Source organism: Sphaerodactylus townsendi, linkage group LG01, assembly GCF_021028975.2.
Source record: "Sphaerodactylus townsendi isolate TG3544 linkage group LG01, MPM_Stown_v2.3, whole genome shotgun sequence".
Lineage (NCBI taxonomy): Eukaryota > Metazoa > Chordata > Lepidosauria > Squamata > Sphaerodactylidae > Sphaerodactylus > Sphaerodactylus townsendi.
In genome coordinates, this window is record NC_059425.1 from 142114812 (window position 1) to 142140320 (window position 25509).

The 25509-nt window shown below is 40.8% G+C and overlaps 1 protein-coding gene across 3 annotated transcripts in view; it reads left to right on the forward strand.

Annotated features, from left to right (window-relative positions):
* The window catches only part of ASRGL1 (asparaginase and isoaspartyl peptidase 1), a 75370-nt gene that overhangs the window by 39153 nt on the left and 10708 nt on the right, over positions 1 to 25509 (forward strand). For 2 of the 3 annotated variants that reach the window (XM_048496162.1, XM_048496153.1), the window contains 4 exons: positions 5836 to 6038; positions 9246 to 9388; positions 22391 to 22545; positions 23751 to 23869. In XM_048496162.1, the coding sequence (XP_048352119.1) occupies positions 5852 to 6038; positions 9246 to 9388; positions 22391 to 22545; positions 23751 to 23869 (604 nt within the window). In that variant the 5' untranslated portion in view covers positions 5836 to 5851. Of the gene's footprint in view, positions 184 to 5835; positions 6039 to 9245; positions 9389 to 22390; positions 22546 to 23750; positions 23870 to 25509 lie in introns of all 3 variants that reach the window. The other variant, XM_048496145.1, reaches the window with a different exon arrangement.

Genomic DNA, 25509 nt, shown 5'->3' on the forward strand with positions numbered 1-25509 from the left:
TAGTCAGCTGTTTGCATGTGATCAGCCTGCAGCTCTTTTTTTGAAAAACCATTTTTAAAGGAGAGGAGGACCAGCACAGAGCAGTTCTTCTTGGCTTCTGCAGTGTTCAGCGTTACAACTTGCAGTTCTTTTGGGGGTGGCTGCTGTAACTGCAAGCAATCTGGGGGAAACAACCACTTGTGGGTAAGCGCGACCTCTAAGAAGGCGGCTTCTAACAGGCAGAGCAGCGGATGATTGAATCTACTGATGGAAGATTTCCTCTTCCTTTAGCACAGCCGCGGCAGCTTTTCATTTTCACTCTAGTTTATTGTTGGCGTGATAGTTTCTTCTCAGCTTTCACATCTTTATTAAATACTCGAGGGAGTTTCACATATTTTTATCCCCGGTTTGGCACTCCTAACACAGATCGGAGATGTAGCGACTCGCAGTTCGCATAGGGAAATCTGAGGTCTGCTTGCGGGCATTAGTGTTAAAAAGACTGAGATCATGTCAGCGTCAGAAAGCTTCCTTCCGTATTTCTGTTCCCATGCCTGTATTTCTCAAGGGGTCTCCTGAGCCATCGTCATGTCTTGCTTAAAGCCTGTATAGAAAACAATACACCAAGAAGATCCCCCCTTCTGCTCTGACTACTGGCAAAGTTGTGCTTTTGCTGAGTAAAGATTCTTAGTGCAGCAGCACCTTTGATTGTGAAAAACAGAATTACTGTATTTATGGGCGAGGTGTGAGGCTTTTTAGTCATCCAAAGCTGCTCCTCATTCCATCCTCTTTCACATATTTTATGTCGCATTTTCATGATTTTAGTGCCTACAAAATGATTTTACTGCATTAGTGCCTACAAATAAACTAACAGATGTATTGTCGAAGACTTTCATGGCCAGATTCAACTGGTTGTTGTGGGGGTTCCAGGCTGTGTGGCCGTGGTCTGGTAGATCTTGTTCCTAACATTTTGCCTGCATCTGTGGCTGGCATCGTCAGAGGTGTATCGCAGAGGGAAATCACTTCCCTCTGCGATACACCTCTGAAGATGCCAGCCACAGATGCTGGCAAAACGTTAGGAACACGGCCACACAGCCGGGAAAAACCATAACCAAACTAACAGATGTTACCTAAAATTCTAAAAGCTGCTTGTATTGTTTCAATTATAAATACAGCATTTTTATAGAAAAGAGGGTTGTCTTGTTATAGAATCTTTATATCGAACAAGCCTGAAATTAATGAGTGTAATCATTATAGGTAATGTTTGAGAGATTTAGAGTGAAAGTATTAAAACAAGACAAGCTGCCAGTCACTAGCTTTACAGGCAGTTAGTTCCAAAGGTCAAATATCTTTCAGACAACTATTCCTCCTCCCTTTTCAAAGAGGCACTCTGGTAAAATTTATGAACTTCAACCCCTTTTTACAACTTTCCCCCGCTCATTATATTTATTCAAGGTATGTTCTTCAACACAGTCTGGATTAGAAGGAGTTTTATTTATGTTGGGCATTAGTATAGTAAACCACTCTTTCTACTGTCTGTCCATGTCTAAGTGTTTCTGTAAAATTATTTGATTACAAAATTGGAGCACAGTGACTTATTGTGGGATCAATTGCACTGATGAAAATTGAAATGTGAAAAACTGCCTTCTGATTTAGAAAGGAAGTAATACCTATGTTCTGGTGTATGCTTTGGAAATGTACATATATCATCCTTATTTTTAACATATTGTAGTTGCATAAAGATGTAGTGGGATTGCTCATGCCCTGTGAGGTTAATAGGTGTAGAATTTACATCATTCATCCTTAGATTTGTGCATAGTTTGGTAATGTGGGAATTTTCCATGCTGCCCTTGTCATGAACTGACCATTATTTTGTGAGGTATAGACTCTCTGAGCATCTGCAAGTGTGAGGGGCTGATTAGAATGATCTTGATAGATCTAGATTGTTTTTGAGATCTTGGGTATTTTTAGAGTTTGTGCTCTTGTCACATCTGTGGTTAGTTGTGGAATACAGAGATGACCAGAGGTGTGCACATAATGGCTCTGGAGTGCCATTTACTTTCCTGTAGAGCCCAGAATGCTCCTTGGTTTACAGAAGATGCAGCAGTTGGGCGGACAGTTGGAGTGCAAGTGAAAGAAAACTGAAAGTGAATGTGTCCAAGCATAGGTGAGAGGACATTACTGTGCCTACTGTGTCATGGTGATGGTGGCAAAGCAAACTGACTTCTCCAACACCATTACATCCATGCAGTGATGTCCGGCAGAACTGTTCTTGGTTGTGAAGGGGCTCTTACAGCCTTCTGAAAATATAGACCCAGAAAACATATAGGCCTGGTGTGCATTTTGCAGATAAAATTGCATTACATCTTCTGTGACTTAGTTTCCACATTTGGTGCAGTTCAGTCTCAGGATACCATTGGAGTGCAATCTGGTTCTAGTTGCATGAATGCCTTTCAGCTGGTGAGGCCTCAGATGTATGTGGTCCACCCCATCTAGAATCACTCCTTGTCCTTTATTGCTGTTGGTATTGAACCAGGCTAGGTTTCTTGAAGGGATCTGGGAGATAATAGAGACCTATAGGAGGTATAGTTCTGACTGCCTTGAAAGGAATGGTCATGCAATCCATCCTGAAGAAGGCATCTTGGACCCCACTGACTTGACCAAGTACTGCACTTGGTCCAAGTACTGCACAAATGGAAGAAGTCATCATTCCATTTTTTGGACAAGATGCTTGAATGGGGCATAGTCATGTAGCTTCAGGCCATTTTGGTGGATTATGTAGACCTATTTCAGTCTGGATTTAGGCCTGGGTTTGGGATTGAAACAGCTTTGGTTGTCCTGATAGATTATCTTTTCTGGAAGAGTGATAGCAGGAGTGTGTCCCTGTTTATTCTATTGGAACTGTCTATAGTATTCAGTATCATCAACCATGGTGTCCTTCTGGAAAAGCTGGTTGAATGGGGAGCGGGAGCATACAGTGCTTCATGGTTCTGCCCCTGCTTGGCTAGCCAATCCCAAAAGATGGGGTTGGACTTCTGTTTGGCCCGATGGCATTTATGGTATTGGATTCCACAGGTTCCATTTTGCCCCTGTGCTGTTTAATATCTACACAAAACCACAAAGAGAGATCATTAATATGCAAATAACACTGAGTTCTACTTCTCCTTAATTGCTGAGTCAGTTCTGTCTGTAGAAGTTGTGTCTGTAATGGGATGAATGAGCACCAGGTAACTGAAGATCAGTTCAGATAAGACTGAGTTGCAGTTGGTTGATGGAGAAACTGCTCAAGGACTAAAGAGTCAGCCAGTGCTGATGGGCTTTTTGCTCCCCCTGAAGTAACATGTTCACAACTTTGGGGTACAGTTGGATCCTGGCCGCAATTGAAAGCCAAGATCTTCTCTTTGTCATGTAGTGCCTTTTTTCAGCTTTGGTTGATAGGCTAGTTAAGGCCATTCCTCAAAAATTGCGATCCATGATCTAATAACATCCATTTTAGATTATTGCAATGTATAGGAGGTTAAGAGCTCGTGCATCTAATCTGGAAGAACCGGGTTTGATTCTCCGCTCTGCTGCCTGAGCTGTGGAGGCTTATCTGGGGAATTCACATTAGCCTGTACACTCCCACACACGCCAGCTGGGTGACCTTGGGCTAGTCACAGCTTCTCGGAGCTCTCTCAGCCCCACCTACCTCACAGGGCGTTTGTTGTGAGGGGGGAAGGGCAAGGAGATTGTAATCCCTTTTGAGTCTCCTACAGGAGAGAAAGGGAAGGGATATAAATCCAAACTCTTCTTCTTCTTCTCTTCTTCAATGGCTATTTTATATAGTTGATGTGTTTATGCTGGGCTAAGTTATATTTACTGCCATATTTTAATTAATATATTTAAATATTTTGGTTTTTGTTATTTTTATTTTGTAGTCTGTCTCAGGTAGGTTCCCAGAGTGACAGTGTATTTTTTTTTCTAAATGAGTATATAATGAATAGAGATGATATGTGAATATCTTCAACTGCAACTCTCTCACCTCACCTACCTTTCAAGGTGCTTGTTGTAGAAAGAGGAAGGGGAGGTAATCCACTTTGAGACTTCTTAAAGTAGAGACAAGCAGGATATAAATTCTAAAAAATAGAGGTGGGGAGAATAGTAGCATATAAATATCCAAATAAATGAATAAACTCGAGCTGTACTGGACTCATGGGAAATACATAAGATGTGGAGGCAAGACACCATCCAAACATACACTTGGTATATGCCTCCAAGTATTTGGGGTACACACCACACTCCTTCATATTCCATTAGAAGATCATATTTAGGGTAGCAATCTTATGTTAATCACAGTCTTACAATTGATTGAAAACTCTTTGATCAACTAAAAGCAGCAGTAGCGTAGTGGCTAGGAGCAGGTGTACTCTAATCTGGAAGAACCAGGTTTGATTCTCCGCTCTGCCGCCTGAGCTGTGGAGGCTTATCTGGGGAATTCAGATTAGCCTGTACACTCCCACACATGCCAACTGGGTGACCTTGGGCTAGTCACAGCTTCTCAGAGCTCTCTCAGCCCCACCTACCTCACAGGGCGTTTGTTGTGAAGGGGGAAGGGAAAGGAGTTTGTAAGCCCCTTTGAGAAAGGGGGGATATAAATCCAAACTCCTCCTCCTCCTCCCCCTCCTCCTCCTCCTCTTCTTCTTCTTCTTCTTCTTCTTCTTCTTCTTCTTCTTCTTCTTCAGGATTAACTATATTTATACACAAATGTATTCACATTGTTTCCCTCGGTTGGGGCCTAGAAAACATTTGGGATTAAATCTGATTTCCAGGCTACAGAGATCAGTTCTCTTGAAGAAAACAGCTACTGTGGAGAACAGTCTTGGTGACATTACTCAGCTCTCGTCTCCAAACCTCACTTTCTCCAGCATACATCCACAAATTCCCAGGAAATCCACAATCCACAACTGGCAATCCTAAAATGTGTTCAGATCAAAATGACTGACTCAGTGATTGATTAAAATTCACCTGATTAAGATGAAGGCTTTCGTTCTGTCCATGCTTCCCTGGGAGTAAAGCACACTGAATCGTATACCCTTGACCGAAGAACGGTTCATTCCTATCTGGGATGGCCGTCCTGTTCCACTGAGCGCGCAGGTTCGGGAGGGACACACATGGAGCAGTGAGGGAGGTAGGGGACACCCACTTAGCCAGCTAGATCAGCCAAATCAATCCTGGCGATCAATGGGGTGACAGATGTCGCAGCCAGATCGCCCTCACATCCAAACACACTGAATCAAGAAGTACTGGTTTCTGAGTAAACATGTATAGGATTGCACTGTAAGCCTACAGTTTTATGCATATTTACATAAAAGTAAGTCCTACTGAATACAATGGCACTTCTGATAAATGTTAATAAGATTGGATTGCGTGATTTATGTAATTGAGTGGCAACCCTAATACCAGCACTGCCCTGAATAAGAATTATTGACGGAATGTATACAAACTGCTTTGAGTATTTAGAAACAGTTTCATATTATTATTATTGTTAAGCCATGAAATATTAATTGACTGTTATTTCTACTTCAATCAATATTAAAAGTCCATTTGAACTTAACAGGAGTAATACTGGACTTTGAACCTTTCATCTGAAGGAAAATCCTAGATAATGGATTCTAAAAGCCCTGAAAATGACAATGTTGTGCAACTCTGACTGGTTTTCTAGGGTCTGGAGGTGACCAGTGAGAGAGATACATAGCCCCTTTGTGAAACATTTCTAGCCATTATAGCCTCAGATTTCAGCATTAATGATGAAAAGTAAAATCAAGTGAGAGGTCACAATGAGCTGTAATTTTTGAGTGACAATTCTCTGTTTCTAATCAGGAAAGCATTTGGGAACATGAAGCCTGTTGTTGTAGTTCATGGAGGAGCTGGCCGCATCTTTAAAGAACGGGAAGAAGGAAGCCGTTCCGGTGTAAAGAGAGCAGCTCTGAAAGGTTACAGTATCCTTAAACAGGGAGGAACTGCATTAGATGCAGTTGAAGAAGCTGTTGCAGTAATGGAAGATGATCCACATTTTAATGCAGGTAATTGCTATGTGATTTCCATTTTGGCAGAGTGAAATTGTGATTGCCCCATTTTGAGAGAGAGAGAGAGAGCACAGCCAAATGTTTTTTGTATTGGCCATTCTCCTCTGTCTTGTAATACCAGCCGAACATGCAGAGATTTAGCAAGTGAAACTTTTCTCCCATTGCTTTATTTTCCATGCTGCAAAGAGCTTCGCCTTCTGACTTCCTGCAAGTCTGGCTGCTGTTAAGGCACAGAAGTTAGATCGATTAAAAAGTTGGCAAATCTAAGAATATTTAAGATGGTTTGCTACAAAGGCTAGTTCATCCTCGTTAGTCTTGTAACAGGTGAAAAAAAGGCTTACTGCCCAATCCGGGGCAGGGGGCGGGGCTGAACAACTCCTGAAAGCAATATAAGCCTATGCTGGTGGATTTTCCCTCCCCAGGGCACTTACCCCAGCAAAGGAGCAAATATACCAGTTGGCAGTCACAGCAGCGGCCTCTTGGGACTCCTGGACATAGTGCCCAGTGCCTCATCAGTGGTTCGTCGACGCCACCAGCCTTTTGAGTGGCATAAGTCCTTTAAGCTCTATGGAGCAGTGGGTGGGGGGATTTTCACCCACCCTATACCTCCAGAAAGCCCCCTGGAGGCTGTGGGGCATAATTGCAGCTGTGCTATCTCCAGCTGCCCAGGGCTATGAATTGGACTGCCTGTGCCATATGGGTGTATTCTAGACAGCTATGAATACTAGCCAGATTTGAAAACTGCATGTCGTAGCTGGCAATAACTATGGCAACTGATATATGCTATCCAGGCTTACCCCAGGAAGAAAAAAACAAGTTTATGCTGTTGCATCTGGTATGAGGGAACTGTGCCTTCTCAGCTGAGAATATTCTTTCTCACCTTTTGAGTTTCAATTCTGTCTGCATGAGGTTTGGCAAAGATTGGGAAACATTTTAAAGTTATTAACTCTAACATGATCAAACAGAGCACCCATGAATTGCACTCTTACAGGAGATCTCTCCTGTATTCCAGGGCAAACCTTTACAAATATCTTTTTGAAAGAACAGCAGAAAACTGACTCCCTGTATGTGGATAGGGGTCTGTGTAAGCACTGTATTTTCTTCATTTTACACTGGTGCAGCCCCACCAGCCTGAACTAGGCAACAGCCTGTTTAACTTTGTGCCAAGGATTCCCAGATCATGAGGGGGAAGCTGTACTCATCTAGCAATGAAGCCTTTCCTAGATATCCCTTCTGTTCTCTCGCTTATCGGCCATACTTGAGACAAGAGGTAAGGGCACCATAGGGTCATGGAGACAGCTTCTCTGGAGGAATAAAACTGTTGAGTGTTGGTGGCTATCCACACAGTTACCCATACTGAAGTGATTGGGAGGCAAACAAGTCAGAACTTTGCTTCCCAGAGCAGTTAACTTAAGGTGGAAGCGCAAGAAGAACTACAATTGGCCAGGAGCACCTTGCAAAGATATTGTGCTACTTTAGGGAGGTTCTTTGCAAAAAGCAGTTCCTTGGAGTGGTTCAAGGACGCAATCCATATCATGCTGAAGTCAGAAGCAGCCCTCCCCACTGTTTTTTAGTAGAATAGTGGGATGGTCTTTGTTAGGTATGTGGGCCTTCTATTAAAAATCATAAATCCATCATCACCCTTCTTGCATGAGATAATCAGAGTTATCAACTGATGACAGCATCATCACTCACCAAGTGTACAAAATTGTAAAATTAGCATACCTTTGAGAATTCTTCCTCCTTGTTCAGGTGATTCTTTATTTCGGTGCCTTGTTATGTACTTCACACATCCAAGGATGATAATGCTTGAGAAAAATAGCAAGTCCTGCAGTTGTGATAACTAAACAGCAAACTTGTTGAAAGTTTGGGTACATAGCACAATATACATAGCATCTAGTTCTGCAGCCACGCATGACGATAAAATATAGGTGCTCTGAGTGAACAAGATTAAACGTATTATGTAAAAAAGAAACTGACTGAAGTTGCTGTTTGAAATCCACCATGTGAAACTGATCTTCATAAATGATGAAGCAAGCAAAACATATGTTGCAGAAAGAACCGTTGGCAGCATTAAGCCCCAACAGGAGAAGAAAGAATAGCAGACAGGTTGAGCTGGCCAGGCAGTTGCTGAATGGGTGCCAAAGAGATGGAATCCTTTTTCATTATCTTTAGAAATATGTTCTTTTCCATCAAAGGTGAGCTAGAAAACAGACATTCAAATGTAGTATTATAGTTTTAAGCTAAGAACTCAAACAGCTTGATATAACGAAAACAAAAACACTGGAGAGTCTTAAAGATTTTGTAGTTACAGGGCTTTTTAGAAGTGTATTTTCTGCTTATGACATTGAATGTTGTGGTGTTTATATATTTTAGCATTTTGAAAGAGAGAATCCATTGTGATTAAGTAACTATGTATTACCATAATCTTGTTGCTGAGTTTTCAGTGTCCAGTCCATGTTTAAGAATCCAGTATTGCCCCTTTCTTTTTGCTTCAATCAAGTCCCTAGCCTTCATTCAATGTGTCCTTTGGACTTTGCTTATTAACTGAGGACTGTATATTTAAAGATTCAAAACAGCAGTGGAAGTGAGCTCTTCTTGGTAAGACCATGAAAAGCTGCCACCCAATATAATTTCCTGTTTTCCATATGTCCCAAATTGTTTATTACTCTTTGCTTTTCATATCCAATTGATATGGTCCCTCCCATATCCTCACCAGTAATTTTTCTGGAAAAGGGGGAAAATAAAATTAAAATGTTAAGGGAAAGCACAGACTTTTAGTCTTTATAGTAGGTTTCTGCTGTACAAGGAGAAGAGATGTGTCATGAGCAGAAAATATGCAAGTCTTCTATTTATAGTACTGGGATTTGTGGTTGCATTTACAAGTGTTTCTGCAGAATGTTGGCTTTTCAGAAACTGTCACTTAAAGGGTTTTAAGACACAAATTGATTAAAATGTAATCAAATTGGTTGGTTTCATGGTTGGTTGAGAAGGGGCTGTAGCAGAATACATGTCTTGCATACAGATGGTCCCAAGATCAATGCTTGGCCTCTCTGACTTAGCGAATCTCAGGTACCCAATGCTCCAAAAGACCTTTCTTTGGAGAACCCTCACCAGTCAGAGTAGAAAATACTGAGGGCTCAGACAGTATAAGGAATCTTCATGTGGATGTATATTATTGTCCTGTTCATATTTGGCTCTTAGGTTGTGGCTCTGTGTTAAATGAGAAGGGTGAAGTGGAAATGGATGCCATTATCATGGATGGAAAAAGTCTAGCCTCGGGGGCAGTATCTGCAGTGAAGTGTATAGCTAATCCCATAAAACTTTCTCGGCTTGTCATGGAAAAGGTATGCCAAAGGTACACGTTTCTTTTTTTTTTTAAAGCTATTTGTTTTTGTTTTTTTCGATTTATAGCCTGCAGGGCTCAGGGTGGCGAATAACAACTTGTCTTACCTACAAGGACATTTCGCTGCCTCTGTTTCTGGCCAGGTCTGTCCATTCAACAAACTGAGGCCGAAATGAGCTGTACCATTGTTGCTGTTGGGGAAATCCATTTTTGTTATCGTTTTCATATCAATAGAAAAGCAGCACGCCAGTCAAAGGGCTGATCTTTCTCCCAGATGGACTTATTTGCCATTTACAGAGCATTGTTCAATGTGAGGGAACATTTAAATACTATCCCTTCCCCCTTACTGGCAATGTGAACTCCATTACGTTTCATTTCCACCTTATTCTGAAGTGTATGATATGGCAAAGAATGTGGTCCAGTTGCTGTTGGAGAGCATGGGCATGAAAACATGTAACACAGAGTCTTTTTACCCTTCCACTGGAGGAAACATTCCTGTGAAAAAAGACACATGGACTCTAACAGTCTCTTTGTTTTAAAGTGATACATTAACCTCTGAATCCCAGGACTACACCGAGATTATTATTTTGTACTTAAACTGATCTCCATAGGTTATCAGTCCACTGACTGAAGAGTGGTCAGACATTTATTTATTCCAGCTGCCAAGTATAAACATCATATATTAGCCAAAGATCACTCATTTTGTCTCATAAGATTTTTATGTAAAATCTAATCACTCTTGAAATTATTAACTATGAATGAATCACCACATGCATATATCAGTGAAATCAGAAACAGAAAAGCATATGTATATAATCTCTTGTTTTTCTATCTTAACTTTAAGAGATAAAATACAATTTCTAAAATTCTTCCCCAAGTGTTTTTAGAAAAGTTAGATAGTCTCATACAACCCACATCAGAGAATCAGGAGTGTTTGGGGTGTGGCTACTTTATATAGGCCTAATTATGTGAAACTTGCATGACTCTTATCAAAACAATTTAACCATGCTACAACCATAATATAAATGCATCTGAGCTTGGAATGAATTTCCCACATAAATAATTGTGGCATACTTGTTTCTATTTGTTCTTCGCATTGTAAGTTTTATCTTTCTCAAGGATGTAATAGTGAGTATATTACTGAAACAAAGAAAATGGTTTCAGAGGGTAGGTGTATTGGTCTGCAGTAGAACAGTTAGATTCGAGTTCAGTAGAACCTTACAGTCTAGTAGTACCATGGATACCAACAAGATTTTTGGGGCATAAGCTTGTTTATAGATATTATATTGAACTTTTCAGACCTGCTTTTGTTCAGTCATCTGTACCATTAACAGTCAGGGTGTTAGGCACATGCATGCTTGGAAATAAATAATAGTATCAGCTTATTGACAGTGGTACTATAAAATGTCTGTGCGGACCATGTGTACTATTATCTTACCGTTGGCTCTGATAAATAGGCTTGGCAAGCTGGATGAAAGAAGACATACCATTTTACTTATATATGTGTAGCTCTCTTACAGTAGCATTCACAAGGTCATCCTGAGGGAAGACTGTTAATAGTCATGAAAATTATGGCAGTGATATACATTTCATTTTATTTATAATGTTTATACATAGCCTTCCTTTTTCACTTGAGGTGGCTTATAAGCATTATTACATTACAAGTTAAGACCAAATATATGTTTTTAAAAGTTATTATCCTCCCCCTCTCAAAAGATGCCATCTGCTCATATCCCATCAAAAACTTTGGCAAACAAGCAAGTCTTGCAATACCTTTCAAAGCTCTAGCTCTTAAGAACAATAATCTGTCTCCATTTGACCAACTTTTAATGTATTTATACAGTTTATTTTCTTCAGTACAATATTTTAACCCATACTTAGAACATACTTTTCTAAATCTTCATACCTGGAGATAAATTGTTTTGCAACTTGGCCCAGCAATGTTGTTTTATCACACACACACGCACGCACGCACGCACGCACGCACGCACGCACACACACACTCTCTCTCTCTCTCTCACACACACACACACACACACACACACACACACACACACACACACACACACACACACACACACACACACACACACACACACACACACACACACACACACCCTGGCCCCATTTCAGTGTAGAAGGGGAAAGTTTGTATTAATTGTCGAGAATAACATGCCTGTAGGGGGCTCAAGATTCTTAGTATAGCACTTCTTGTGTATCGATTGTTTAACAACCCTGATATCATTCAGCCTTACCAAACCCTGTGAGATAAGTAATTATGTCCATGTTCCAACCAAGGATTTTGACTGAAAGGTAAAAAATAACTAATGAGGCCCATGCACCATCCATGAGAACTTGAACATGAAGCCAGATCTTTTGTGTCTAATCCTGCCTTTATCTATCTTTGGTCACACATGCCTCCCAGCACACTTTAGGTCTACTGCCCCATTTTCACTTCACCTTTAAACTATGTCATATTAGTAAAAACCCTAGGGAGCCAGTGTTACAGATCATATGGCCTGTGCTTTTGGGTGGTTACAACAGTTTATGAGTGACTGTAGGGAATGCATGTTACTGGATTGCTTGTTTGATTGACAGTATTTGTATACCTGCGTTTCTCCTGAGTATCTCAGGATGCTAGGTGAGGAATCATTGTTGTTTATTGATAAAATAATAAACTTCAAAACAACAGATAAAAAAACCAAACTACAAATGGCTTATGCCTCCCTCAACAGGGTATTCCCCACTTGATCATCTCTCTCTCCCCCCCTCCCCCCAATTTTTCCAAGTAGTATGTACATCAGGATGTGATTCTGCTGCTGAAGTTTCATTCCAATATTTCCAGGTCCAGAGCAAGTGTAATGCTGCCAATGAACAAACAAACAAAAATGTTGAAGAAGCAAATTGCACCAGAGTTTCACTGTGTTCAGCTAGTTAGATTTCTCAGGAGTGCTTGAAGTCAGTGAAATCTGTTTGGGCAAAGAGCCCAACTGTCCTTCATATGCTTATTGGTCCGTCTTTGGATGTAGTCATGGCTTCAAGCCTCAAAGTAATAAGGAAGGTCTAGCATTTAACTGACTTTTTGTACCTTCGGCTGGCCAGACTGTAGCTTAGGACAGCACAGCTTTTGAGCTGTTCACCAAGTACATTGTATCTTGCTGGACAGGCATGGGAACCTGCACAAGTCTTGATAAATCTCCTGGCTTTGCAGTCTGCTTGAAACTGCAAGAACAGGGGAGCTGCCAAGCACAAAAGAGAGAAGGAATCTACATGATGCTCAGTGGGTGACATTATGCAACCCTGTTGTAGGTGAATCCTTTATAGAGCCAGTTGTTCAACAGCTGCAGAACAGGCAGATCAAATCTTTGGCACTGAAGTAAAAAGGAAGCTATTTCCATTGAAAAGGCACTGATTACACAGGCCTTCAGTAAGTGCCATCGAAACCCAAAGATGTACAGACTGAGGTATAAACAATAGCCTCTTGAAACAACTCACTGATACATAAGAGATCGGAGATAATTAATGAAGAGCCTTTTTTGAACCAGTAGCTGAAGTTACCCACTGGAAATACAAGGGAGGTTTTATGCCGACCTGGGAGATATTTTCCATTAATTTTGTATTTAACTGTGTGGACTTGTTTTCCCTGCAGCGGGGCTGAAAAAATGGAAATACAGAGGCTAATTCACATGGTAATTTTTAAGGCATCATATGACTCCCCCTCCCCTTAAAATTTTCTTCCCTGCCTACAAATGTATATTATACATGCAGGTTAATTTCCCAACAAATTACATCACTCTTGAATGCTGCAGAGAATGGGCTATTGGGAAATGAATCATTCACACAATGTATGCAGCCTGGAATTACTAGTGAAAATAATTTCATTAAAACTGTACCTTGTGAATTGTGGGACAAATAGCTGTTAGCAGTCTTTTCTTGCTTCTGTAAAGAGAAATGTTTTATGTATTTCGGAAATGTATATAACACCTCTCTCAAAGTAGCCAGACTTCTCTTCCTGCTTAATAATAATAGTGCTGAGTACATGATCTACAGTTTCGTCAGCTACCTTGAATAATCCACACTTTGCATCATCCAAGGATTTTTCGATTCTGGCCTTGATCATATTTGTTCTAATGGCCTGCTCCTGAGTGGCTAAAATTAGGGATTAGGTTTCCTTTTCAGAGTTCAGTTGCTAACCACAGTCAGGTCTTTTCAATGTCCACCTTGTCCTTGGTCTTCTCCAGAAATTGACCGTGCAATGCTTTGTTGTGTCAGCTTTCAGTCCTCATTTTAATCACATTTTTCCTATACTCTTGGTTTGTTCTCTGGGCTGTCAGTAAATTTCTGTTCTTCACTTCAATCAATGCCTGTTCTTGACTTTCTTTCACATAATCGGCCAGTGCATGTTTCCCACTTAACACATACGCTGTGGATCCCACTCAACACATGCAAATCAAGCTTGCTAATTGCACCCTTTACACTTGTTAAAACAGGCAAATGATTCTTTCTCCCACCCTAAACATTCCACAGGTATATATACTCCACTTGCTTTACTACCATCAGATCCTTTGAAGATGCCAGCCACAGATGCAGGTGAAACGTCAGGAGAAAATGCTACTAGAACACGACCATACAGCCCGGAAACCACACAACATCCCAGTGATTCCAGCCGTGAAAGCCTTTGACAGTACATCTGCAAAGACTATCAGATTCAACAAATTTCTCACAAATGATTGCATGGTCCAGAAGGTGGAAGAAGCAACAAGGGGAATGTCTATTTTAGATCTGCTTCTAACCACTAATGATGACCTGATTACTGGAGTGGAAGTGGTAGGATCCCTAGGTGGGAGTGATCATGTTATCCTGGAGTTTGTTATATTGTGGAAAGGTGATACTAAGTGTAGTCAGACACACATCCTAGACCAGTGGTGGCGAACCTATGGCACAGGTGCCAGAGGTGGCACTCAGAGCCCTCTTTGTGGGCACACGCAAACAGAGTGCCCCCACACACACATCTAGGCTGGCCTGGGCCCCTGGACTTGATTATTAGAATTAAACCTAAGACCTAGTTTTGGGGAAGCAGTATAGGTAAGCCTGTTTAACACTGTTAAACCCCACTGATTTTCATGCAAAGAAGAAAAGTGTGATCCTTTACCTGGGAGTAAGTTTGGTTGCTGGCAATGGGGCTTGCTTCTGAGTAAACCCTCCTAGGGTCGTGATTCACCCGTTGGAAGAGTTGCACGATTGCTTCAAAGCAAAGCCACCGACTACCACCAAGCTTACTACCGAGTAACCTGCGCCTCGGAGCCAAGTGTTTTATTTAAACTAAAACCTCAGTATTCAGATTAAATTGCCGTGTTGGCACTTTGCAATAAATAAATGGGTTTTGGGTTGCAATTTGGGCACTCGGTCTCGAAAAGGTTCGCCATCACTGTCCTAGACTTTAAGAAAGCAGACTTCAGTAAGGCTCATTCCGCACAGGCAGAATAAGGCACTTTCAAACTGCTTTCAGTGCTCTTTGAAGCTGTGCAGAATAGCAAAATCCACTTGCAAACAGTTGTGAAAGTGGTTTGAAAGCGCATTATTTTGTGTGTGCGGAAGGGACCTAAGCTTAGGAAATTACTGGGTGTGATCCCATAGTTAAAAATACTAAAAGAGAAGGGAGTGCATGATGAATGGGAATTTCTTAAAAGTGAGATCTTGAAGGCACAGTTTCAAACTGTTCCAATGAGGAGGAAAAATGGGCAGTGTCTAAAGAAACCAGGATGTCTAAAGAATTTTCACCTGAGCTAAGATTTTAAAAGGACATGTACAAGAAATGGAAAAGGGGGGAACTCATCAAAGAGGAATTCAAACAAATAGCAAGGACATGTAGGGAAGTGTCAGAAAACCTAAAGCTCACAATGAGGTCAGGCTTGCCAGAGGGGTTAAAATCAACAAAAAAGGACTTTTTGGGGTATATGTCTGTAGAAAAAGGAAGAAAAAAGATAGGATAGAGTCACTGAATGGAGAAGGTGGCAAAATGCTAACAGGAAATGAAGAAAAGGCAGAACTACCTAATACCTTTTTTGCCTCAGTCTTTTCTCAAAAAGAAAACAGTGCTCATCCAGGGGAAAATGGAACAGAAGATACAGTAGGGGAAATTCAGCACAGAATAAAGAGGTGGTACAGGAATATCTGGCTACCTTAAATGAATTCAAATCTCCAGGCCCTGATGATAATCCCAGGGTATTAAAAGAACTGGTAGAAGTAATCTCAGAACCACTTGCTATAATCTTTGAGAACTCCTGGAGAATAGGAGAAGTTCCAGTGGACTGGAGGAGGACTAATGTTATTCCCATCTTCAAAAAGGGGAAAAAAGAGGACCCAAACAATTACTGTCCAGTCAGCCAGACGTCAATGCCAGGAAGGATTCTGGAGCAGATCATTAGACAGACAGTGTGTACGCACTTAGAAGGGAACAGTGTGATCACTAAAAGTCAACATGGGTTTCTCAAAATCAAATCATGCCAGACTAATCTCATCTCTTTCTTTTTTTTATAGAGTGACACTCTTGGTAGACGAAGGGAATGTTGTTGATGCTGTATACCTAGATTTTAGTAAAGCCTTTGATAAAGTTCCCTATGACATTCTTGCAAGTAAGCTAGTCAAATGTGGACTGTAAGCTAGTAAAGCTTGCAAGTAAGCTAGTAAAATGCTACTGTTAGATGGATTTGCAATTGGTTGACTAACCCGAATTCAAAGAGTCCTCATCTGTGGCTTCTCTTCATCCTGGTAAGAAGTGACTAGTGGGGTGCCCAGTGCTATTCTATATTTTTTATCAATGACTTGGATGATGAAGTAGAGGGCATGCTAATCACATTTGCAAATGACACCAAATTAAGAGGAATAGCTAATACTGCAGAGGACAGTCAGGATTCAGAATGACCAGGACAAATTAGAGAGATAGGCCAAAGCTAACAAAATGAACTTCAACAGAGATAAATGTAAGATACTCCACTTAGGCTGAAAAAGTGAAATGCACAGATATAGGATGGGTGACCCCTGACTTGACAACACTACATGTGAAAGGAATCTGGGAGTCTTAGTAGACCAGAAGTTGAACATATGTCAGCAGTGTGATGCGGCAGCCAAGAAAGCCAATGCAATTCTGGGCTGCATCAATAGGAGTATAGTGTCTAGGTCAAGGGACGTAATAGTACCTCTCTATTCTGCATTGTTCAGACCTCACCTGGAATACTGTGTTCAGTTCTGGGCACTGCAATTCAAGGAAGATATTAACAAACTGGAAATGGAGTCTCCTGATTTGGAGGTTTTTTTAACAGAAGCTGAATGGCCATCTGTCAGGGGTGCTTTGATTGTCTGTCCTTCATGGCAGGGGATTGGACTTGATGGCCCTTGTGGTCTCTTCCAGTGTAAGCATTGCCGCTTACATTGTTCTCTTTTTTTCAATTTTATCTTCCCAACAACTTGTGAGGTAGGTTAGGCTGAGTGTGTGTGATTGGTCCAAGGCTGCAAACTTCTTGGGCAGAGTGGGGGTTTGAACCTGACGGTCCCAGATCCAGCATTCTAACCACTACACTATACTGACTCTCCAGATGATAAATTTAGGGAACTTCAGTAATTCTAAATTATTTCAATATAAGGTTTTTTTAAAAAAAATCAGATGATAGGTGATGAGAATTTTTCCTTTAAATTTTTTGTTGGTCCCTTCAAAAGTTTTGTTCTACACAATCAAAGTTAAGTAGTTTCTTTATTATCAAGTTGGGTCTGTTTATGGCTACAATATGGGCTCCACCTGGTGGCCAAAATGGATTTCTGTCCAGCAATACCCATGAGTCTTGCTTTTTAAATAGTCCATTGAGATATATTTCGCTAAGCTGTGCCAGCTATTTCCTGTCATGAACTAATAATTCCTGAGAAGGACAGAACTGCTAAATGATTGGTTTTGGAGCTGTATCAAAACCTGGAGACTTCAGGGATGTGCTTTTGTTATTTGCTGTGAGTGGTAAATGAATAACTGAAAATAAATTCTAGAAAAATATCTAGATACCAACAAAAGGCTATGACCCAACCAAAGTTCACTAATTTATTGTGGCCTGACCTTTCCTAAACAATGGTTCATTTTCAGATGCCCAGTGTATACAGAGGAGGTCAGCTTTTATATGTGTCATTTGAAAACTAAGGTCATCACAGTACAACTAAAAGCTTTTTGAGGAAGTGTCCATAAGGCTTTAGCTGTCACTGCCAATGGGTTGAGGCTTAGTCTGGGTAGGATCAAAGTAGAGCAACAAGCTTGAGTAGCCTGCTCATCTGATTAACGAGCAATTCACTTTTGCTATAAGTGCTAGATAACGAAGCTTTTATATTCTTATGCTGCTTGTGGTGAGTGAGATAAGTTTCCAGTAAATCATACCTTATATTAACAAAATTAAAGACATTACTTCCATGATTACTGAAGTACTATATATTGGGTGGGATCCAGCAAACCAGGAGCAGTACCAGTGAGTAACATCACAAAAAGCCTAAGTATTATAGATATAAAGCACAAAGAAAAAAGAGATTTAGAACAAAGAACATGAACACATGTGCGCACGCACGCACGCACGCACACACACAGACAGACAGACAGACAGACAGCAGGGGACCTGAAAGGACACATGGAGGCATCTCATTTTCCCTTCTCCACTGTTTCTTCCTTCCCTTTCCTGAAAATCCCCACAGCCTCTCTCCTTCCTTCCTTCCTTCCTTCCTTCCTTCCTTCCTTCCTTCCTTCCTTCCTTCCTTCCTTCCTTCCTTCCTTCCTTCCTTCCTTCCTTCCTTCCTTCCTTCCTTCCTGTCTGTCCCCCATCATCAGCTATATTTATTATTTATATGCTGCCTTTCTCCACACTGTGGACCCAAAGTAGCTTACATCATTCTCTTCCATTTTATCTTCACAACAACCCTGCAAAGTACATTTGGCTGAGTGTGTGTGTGGCTGGTCCAAGGCCACCCACAATCTTCAAGTGGTGATTTGAACCTGGGTCTCCCGGATCCTAGTGTAAAACTGTAACTACTACACTAAACTGACTTTCAAATGGTAGCTGTTTTTGAGCAGTAGCAAGCAGCTGGGCCTGGGTGTGTCATGGAACTTGTGTGGTATCAAGTCAGTAGGTGGTTGTGGGCAGGTCTGGCTCTGAAAGGTCCTTCCTCAAAGGCCAAAACAGCCCTGGAAATGACAGTGTCTCTCCCCTTGCAATTTATTGACAGAAACCAAGGCTTCAACTGGCAATATTGTTGTGGTTGCCTAGCAATGGCCATAGAGAACATTCAGTTCTTAAAGTTACAGATACTAATTCTGTTATGTGGATGGGGGTAAATCTTCCAGTGATGTTGGGCGGGAGGATAGATTTCAGATTTTTCTGCAAACCTGAAACTTTTATCAGGTTTGTAATAAGACCTGTCTAGTTTGTTCATTGCCCAAGTCTCTAGATTTTTAAGTATCCACAGATTTGGCTACATTGAGAATAAGATACACACAGCTTCCTGTAAGTTTTGGAATCCAGGCACTGTAAGCTTACTGTAAGTTTTGAAATCGAGAGAAATTGTGCATAAGTTGAATAAAATAAGATAAACTGGTTGTTTTCTCATTAATTTCAATGGGATTTGAGCATGGTTAACTTTGTTTGAATCAGAGGCTTAATGTATAATTTGAACATGCTGAAGAGTTTTTCTAAATATTCCAGTTAGTCTAAATGTTGGGTTAAGCTGTAGCACACCTTAATAAATAAATATTTCAGTGATGTATTCATGTTCTTTGTTCTGAATCTCTTTTTAATATGTGCTTTATATCTATTTCTATAGTACTTAAGGCTTTTTTGTGATGGTACTCACTGGTACTGAGTACCAGCACCTTAAGTGGGGAGTGGGGTGGGGCAACAAATCAACAATTGAAGAGTTTCATGCACATTTTAAAGGTGAGTAGAAATAAAATCAGAATGGCCCTAGATCCACTCTCACCACTGCTTTGAACTAGCATACAGCCTTAGGTTATACAAGCCATAACTTCTCAGTACAAGACTGCAATTTATATTCTGGCGATAATAATACTGATCTACTGTACAGGATTGTTGTAAGGATTACCAGATAACAGAGCATTATCTATATCTATATATATGCTGCAGTCTACTCATTCCTCCAAAACGTTGTCCCTGGGAATTAGCGTACCTTCAGCTTAATAGGGATTTGCAGAGGGTGGAGGGAATAGTGGAAATTGGTGTACCCTTATGCAACAGGATTGTATAAGACTCTGTTCATATATACATATGGTGAGACTTGTCGGAATGCCCCAGTTCAGATGAAAGGACAATGGTATTTACTTTTTGGCTTTTAAAAAATCCACCAGGAAACCTTATTGTGTAGCTTTGTTTGTTTGAAACAAAACAAAATAGGAAACTTGCTGGAAGTCTGTTGCCTGTCTAGAATTGTAAGTAGTTAGACACTGTCAAATATTAAGTCTGTAATAATATTTACCTGAGAGTAAGTCCCAACGAAGCAATTTTTAAAAATTGTTGAGTAAATATATGTCAGACATAGCATGATGCTTTACTTAAAAAGACAGAAGAGGGCAGTATTGCACAAGGAAGTATTGTTAAGGACTAGAATATTCCAGATTTGTGAGAGGAAACTGGTCTCATTCAGGAAGCTTCATTGTCCTGCTTTGTTTAACATATGATAGCTCCAATAACAGGTACACAGTACCTGAGTATCTGTATTATCCTAAGATGGAGATTCATAAACTATTTATGTTACTATTTTTCTGTCACAGAAATAAGGACTTTATTTAGTTGGTTTGTCATCAGAGGATTGATTCTGAGGAGGCATGTGTGTTTGGGTAACTATAGTAACTACGTAATTTTACTAAATATGTGGCTCATGACTAATATATTACCACTCTCTGTATTGAAATTGCCAAGCTGAGATGCTTGGGAGAGAGGGCACAACAAAACAAGGAGGCAGGGCATAGGATGCAACATTAATGAGATACTGTGCAAAGAGTGCATCTTCCTTGTATGGGCATCATCAGTACATTATATGAAACATGACCAGTGCACATACCTACAATAATTTGGAAAAGGTATCAAATGAATGAAAAGCAGGATCTGTATGCCTGACAAGTATACATTTTATTTGATATCCATGACATTCTGTTGTTTTTTCCCCTCAGACCTGGAAAAAGTAACTGGAGTAGTTTTGATAGCTCTTGGACAAGTCTCTCTTAGGATCTAAAATCCTACCCTCTATTACTTATGTGTAGTACTTATGTGTATACTTATGGAGACATCCATTCCTACTGAACAAGTAGCTTTTGAATAGGAAGTGGAAGTGGGTTTCTTTAATTCACAGTCTGTCCTATTCTACAGCCTCTTGACACCACACTTTTGAAAACAGGGAAAAATGTTCTAAATATATACCACTGTGGACTTATCCCAGGGAATTTTCTTCCTTAGACCAACAAGCTATACTTACTAGCCTTTTTTTTCTAAAGCAGTCACAGTTCACTGGTGTCCGGAGAATTTACAACTGTGCAGTAGTAATATGGAGCAGTTTTCTTGGTGCAGAGTGAACTTAGAAAACTACCACATCCTGGAGAAAGGTCTGAGCTAAGCGTGCTCCCTGATATCCTGATATTCTATGTGAGAGAGTTTTAAAAATCTGTACTTTTAAGGAAGAGTTTAAAATGTATGTATTTATTTTACAGAAGCATGTGTGTGCACACAAAGAAACACACACACACACACACACACACACACACACACACACACACACACACACACACACACACACACAGTAAAACACGTTCAGAATAGTCAGCCCAACCACAGTATGCAAGAATGAGACAAACAAAACTGGAGAATCTGACCTAAGTTGGCTCTGGTTGGCTAAAGAAGATAATTGAGCAGCTCATGAACTGCAGTGGTTAAGGTCTCTGGTACTTAGCAAGTAGAAGACAGGAACGAGAATCATGAGGATGACAAGGCCTGCCCTGCAGCAGTAGTAGTATTGGTGAATGCAAATCCTGTGGCCATTGAAATTCACAAACACCAAGACAATTTCAACAGGAAAGAAGAGACTTTGAAAATTAGCAAAGCTTGGCTACCAGTACTTAAAAACACCAAAAGCAAACCCCAAGGGCATGCTAAGTTCATGAACAATGGACTCCACCCAAACAGGGGATTTGCATTCACCAATACTACTGCTGCTGCAGGGCATGAAAATGTGAATCATTCCCTGGACTGATAAGCCCCACCCGCAATACAATACTATCAACCATATCTTTGCATAACAAGTTTCACCCAAACACTTAATGATTGGTTCCCCACCCTGGGACATGGATAATATATACCCCAAACATTTCCTTCTCTCTGGACCCAGTGTGTAACAGACTTCCCTCTGTGATACACCTCTGAACATGCCAGCCACAGATGCAGGCGAAACATTAGGAACAAGATCCACCAGACCACAGTCACACAGCCCAGAAAACCCACCAGAACCTAACCTGAAATTTTTGCTTCCCCCCTCCCAGGTGCGCGCCCGGTGCAACGCGCACCCCCTGTCCCCTTGTAGCTCTGCCTCTACTTCAGTTACAGTAGAAAAAGTTCTTGGCTTGCAGCCTATCAAACCAACAGGGACAAAAAAATCCTACCTGACCCCAAACAAATGATCAGCCTATTCTGAATTGTTTGGAGGAAGGGAGAGTAAAGCAACAGGACAGCCAGGAACAAAGAGGGTGGACTCAGAGAGCATTTAAACCCTCGTTACCCATCCACTGATTCTTGTCTGCTTCTAGTGCATTGTGTGGAGGATGGAGTGGAATTCAAAATTGCCTTTTCCTTCATCAGGGATTCTACTATTGATTTCAAAAAGGGGGAAGATTAGAGACATACTCGTGCCTCTTCGTTTTGTTGAAAAGTCATGATTGAGGAACTGTTTGACTGAGGAGCTGCTTTCTTCTCTTCTTCAGACAGACCATATGTTGCTGACTGACCAGGGAGCTTTTGGCTTTGCCAAAGCCATGGGATTTCCTGAGGTTTCAGGAGAGAAACTCATCACTGAAAGATCTCTGGATAGGTGGAAGAAAAATCTTGAGGCCGATTCAAACCCTCAACAATTCCAAAAGTAAGTCTAAATTCCTGGCTGCTTGACCAAATCAGATTAAACTGTAAGGAGGGATATGGAGATACAGCAACTGTATTATGGAAATGGTACCACATTTACTGGAATAAGCTGCGTGTATTAAGTGCTTCCAAGTTGCTTCTGACTTATGGCAACCCTTTCAATTAGTGACCTCCAAATATCCTATCATTGACAGCCTTGCTCATGTTTTGTAAAGAGAAGGCTGACGCTGCTTTCTGTGAGTTAATCCATCTCATGTTGGGTTTTCCTCTTTTCCTGCTGCTTTTAACTTTTCCTAACATTATTGTGTTTTACAGTGATTCCTGTCCTCTGATAATATAACCAAAGTACAATAGCTTCAGTTTAGTCATTTTAGCTGCTAGGGAGAGTTCAGCAGTACATTGCAAATACATTATTTAGTCTTACAAGGGTTTTATTTTGAAGAAACAATAGGCTCAGATCTAAGCAATCTATACCATTTTCGCTCCTTGCCACACTTCTAGAGCAACACTGAAATTTTAATTTATATTTAACATTGCTATTAACCCAGAATCTTCATAGAAGAAGGTACCTGTTGAATCCAACTTTCTGCAGCTATGGTGTAATGGCATAGTGTTGTTTTTAAATGGCCTCTGCAGTATAGTTTTGCAATGTCTCTGTTCTTGGCCACAATATATACCGTATGCAGTTCTAGGCCTTAATAAAACCGAAAACTCTCTGTGTTTGTGTTCTTGTGTGTGTGTTGCTTCTGTCATGACCATTAATTAATGACTGGTATCTTTTGGAGCCAGCCAGACAAGTTATTGCACGATTTTCAATCCCTTTTTTGAGGTTAGAAAAATGGGATAAGGGGAAGTTCACACCGTTCCCCATCCTGTGGTCCCAGCCTGAAACAGGGAATCCTCCAGCAGCAAGAAAGAAAGAAAACCAATCATCCTGGAGATCTGATCATATTTTCAAAAATCTTGTCCCATTTGACAGTTTTTTCATGGTCCCTTTGCTTTTAACCACCAATTCACTGATCTCAGCACGCTTCTTTATGACTTCTGTTAATAAATGTACCTGCATTGAAGGTCAGGCTTCAGACTAAAGACTTCAGTTGCATTTTTGTTCTTGGAACAAGCTACCTGTGAAAATAAACACAACATTCTTTTTTGGCAAACAGTCTCTGATCTTCAGCTAATTGTTTGAAATGCTGTTTTTGGCAGAGACCTTGGAACTGTTGGAGCCGTTGCGATCGACAGTGCAGGAAATGTCGCTTGTGCAACATCAACAGGGGGACTTACTAACAAACTGGTTGGCCGTGTTGGTGATACAGCCTGCATAGGTAGTGTGTGTGTGTGGGGTGTGTGTGTGTGTGTGTGACAGTTCCATCAAATCACAGCTGACATGGCAACCCCATAGAGTTTTCAAGGCAAGTGAGAAGCAGAGGTGATTTTTCATTACCTTCCTTGTTGGACTCCATTTCAAGTTTTGACTCTGCTTCTTTCTGAGATGTGACAAGATCAAGCTATACTATACTGTTCCACATTCCCTGCATATAAATAGGGAGGGAAAGCATAAATTGAAACAGAACTTACTTTCTCTGTCATATAATGTGCCTAAGTCATCATTTAACACATTTTGAGGGCTACAGTCCAAAAGAATTATATGAAGGTGTGTGGTTTCTTCTGTAGCAGCAGTTTCTGCTGTCTCTTGTTTACTGTAAAGGGTAGTGGGAATATTGAAGCAGAAACAGCCAGCAAAATGCCTTGGCCACAGTTAAAAGCTCCTATTTTTACTAAAGGACATTTCATAAATCTACATATTTAATGTGACAGGTTTTTTACTTGTAGTGAGCTTAATTTCAATAATGCAGAGCAAGTCTTGATGATTTCACAAACATTGAAAATTCCATTAGATTATTCACAGAATTTAAAAACATTTTAGGAAGCAAGTAGGGTGCTAGTCATTTACCCACAAAAAATATCTTGAGATTCAGATTTTGCCGCCCTGTGAGCAGTAGATCTGCCACAGTGCTAACCAGCCTATGGGTCAGTCCAAACATTACAGCAGTGGTGGGGCTGACTCCAGCAATCCCTTTCCTAAGCAGACATATGGACTGGTTTGCCCACAAGGAGGTGCAACACTCCTGTGGATATTTACCACCCAATGTGGTATGTCCAACTAGTGAGATTGTCCATGTGTTTCTGCAACTGTGTGAGTCCTAACCATGCAGAAGAAATGCCTGGTGGCATCCATTATTTTTAGCCCGCTGTTTCTCCAAGGCATGCATGGCTCTGCCCGCCTCCAGTTTATCCTCACGACAATCCCATGAGGTAAGTTAAACTGAAAGTATGCGACTACCCCAAGGTTACTTATTGAATTTAATAACTGAGTGAATATTTTGAACGGGAGTATCTGTGCTCCTATTCTGGCTTTTAACTATCCTCCAGCAGTAATGAATGGCTTTTGGTATTCTAGCTGTGTGAAAGTAATGGGCACTTCATCCCCACCAATTTGCACCTTATTGTGTGTGTTCAATACCACTGAGTCGCTGCCGACACAAGGTGACCCCTTGAATCAATGCCCTCCATAATGTTCTATTGTAACAACCTTGCTCAGGTCTTACAGAGGACAATGGGTGTTTTTTTTTTGAGAGAGAGTCATTCCATCTCATGTTGGGCCTTCCTCTTTTCCGGCTGCCTTCAACTTTTCCTAGCTTTACTGTCTTTTCTAGTGATTCTTGTCTTCTCATAAGGTGACCAAAGTATGATCGCCTCAGTTTAGTCATTTTAGCTTCTAGAGACAGTGCAGGCTTGATTTGATCAAGAACTCACTGATTTGGGGTGTTTTGTTTTTGGTGATCCATGGTATCCATCCCACTCTCTTGCAACACCACATTTCAAAGAAATCTACTTTCTTCCTGTCGGCTTACTACTTTGTCCAGCTTTCACACTCATATATTGTTGTAGAAAATACTATGGC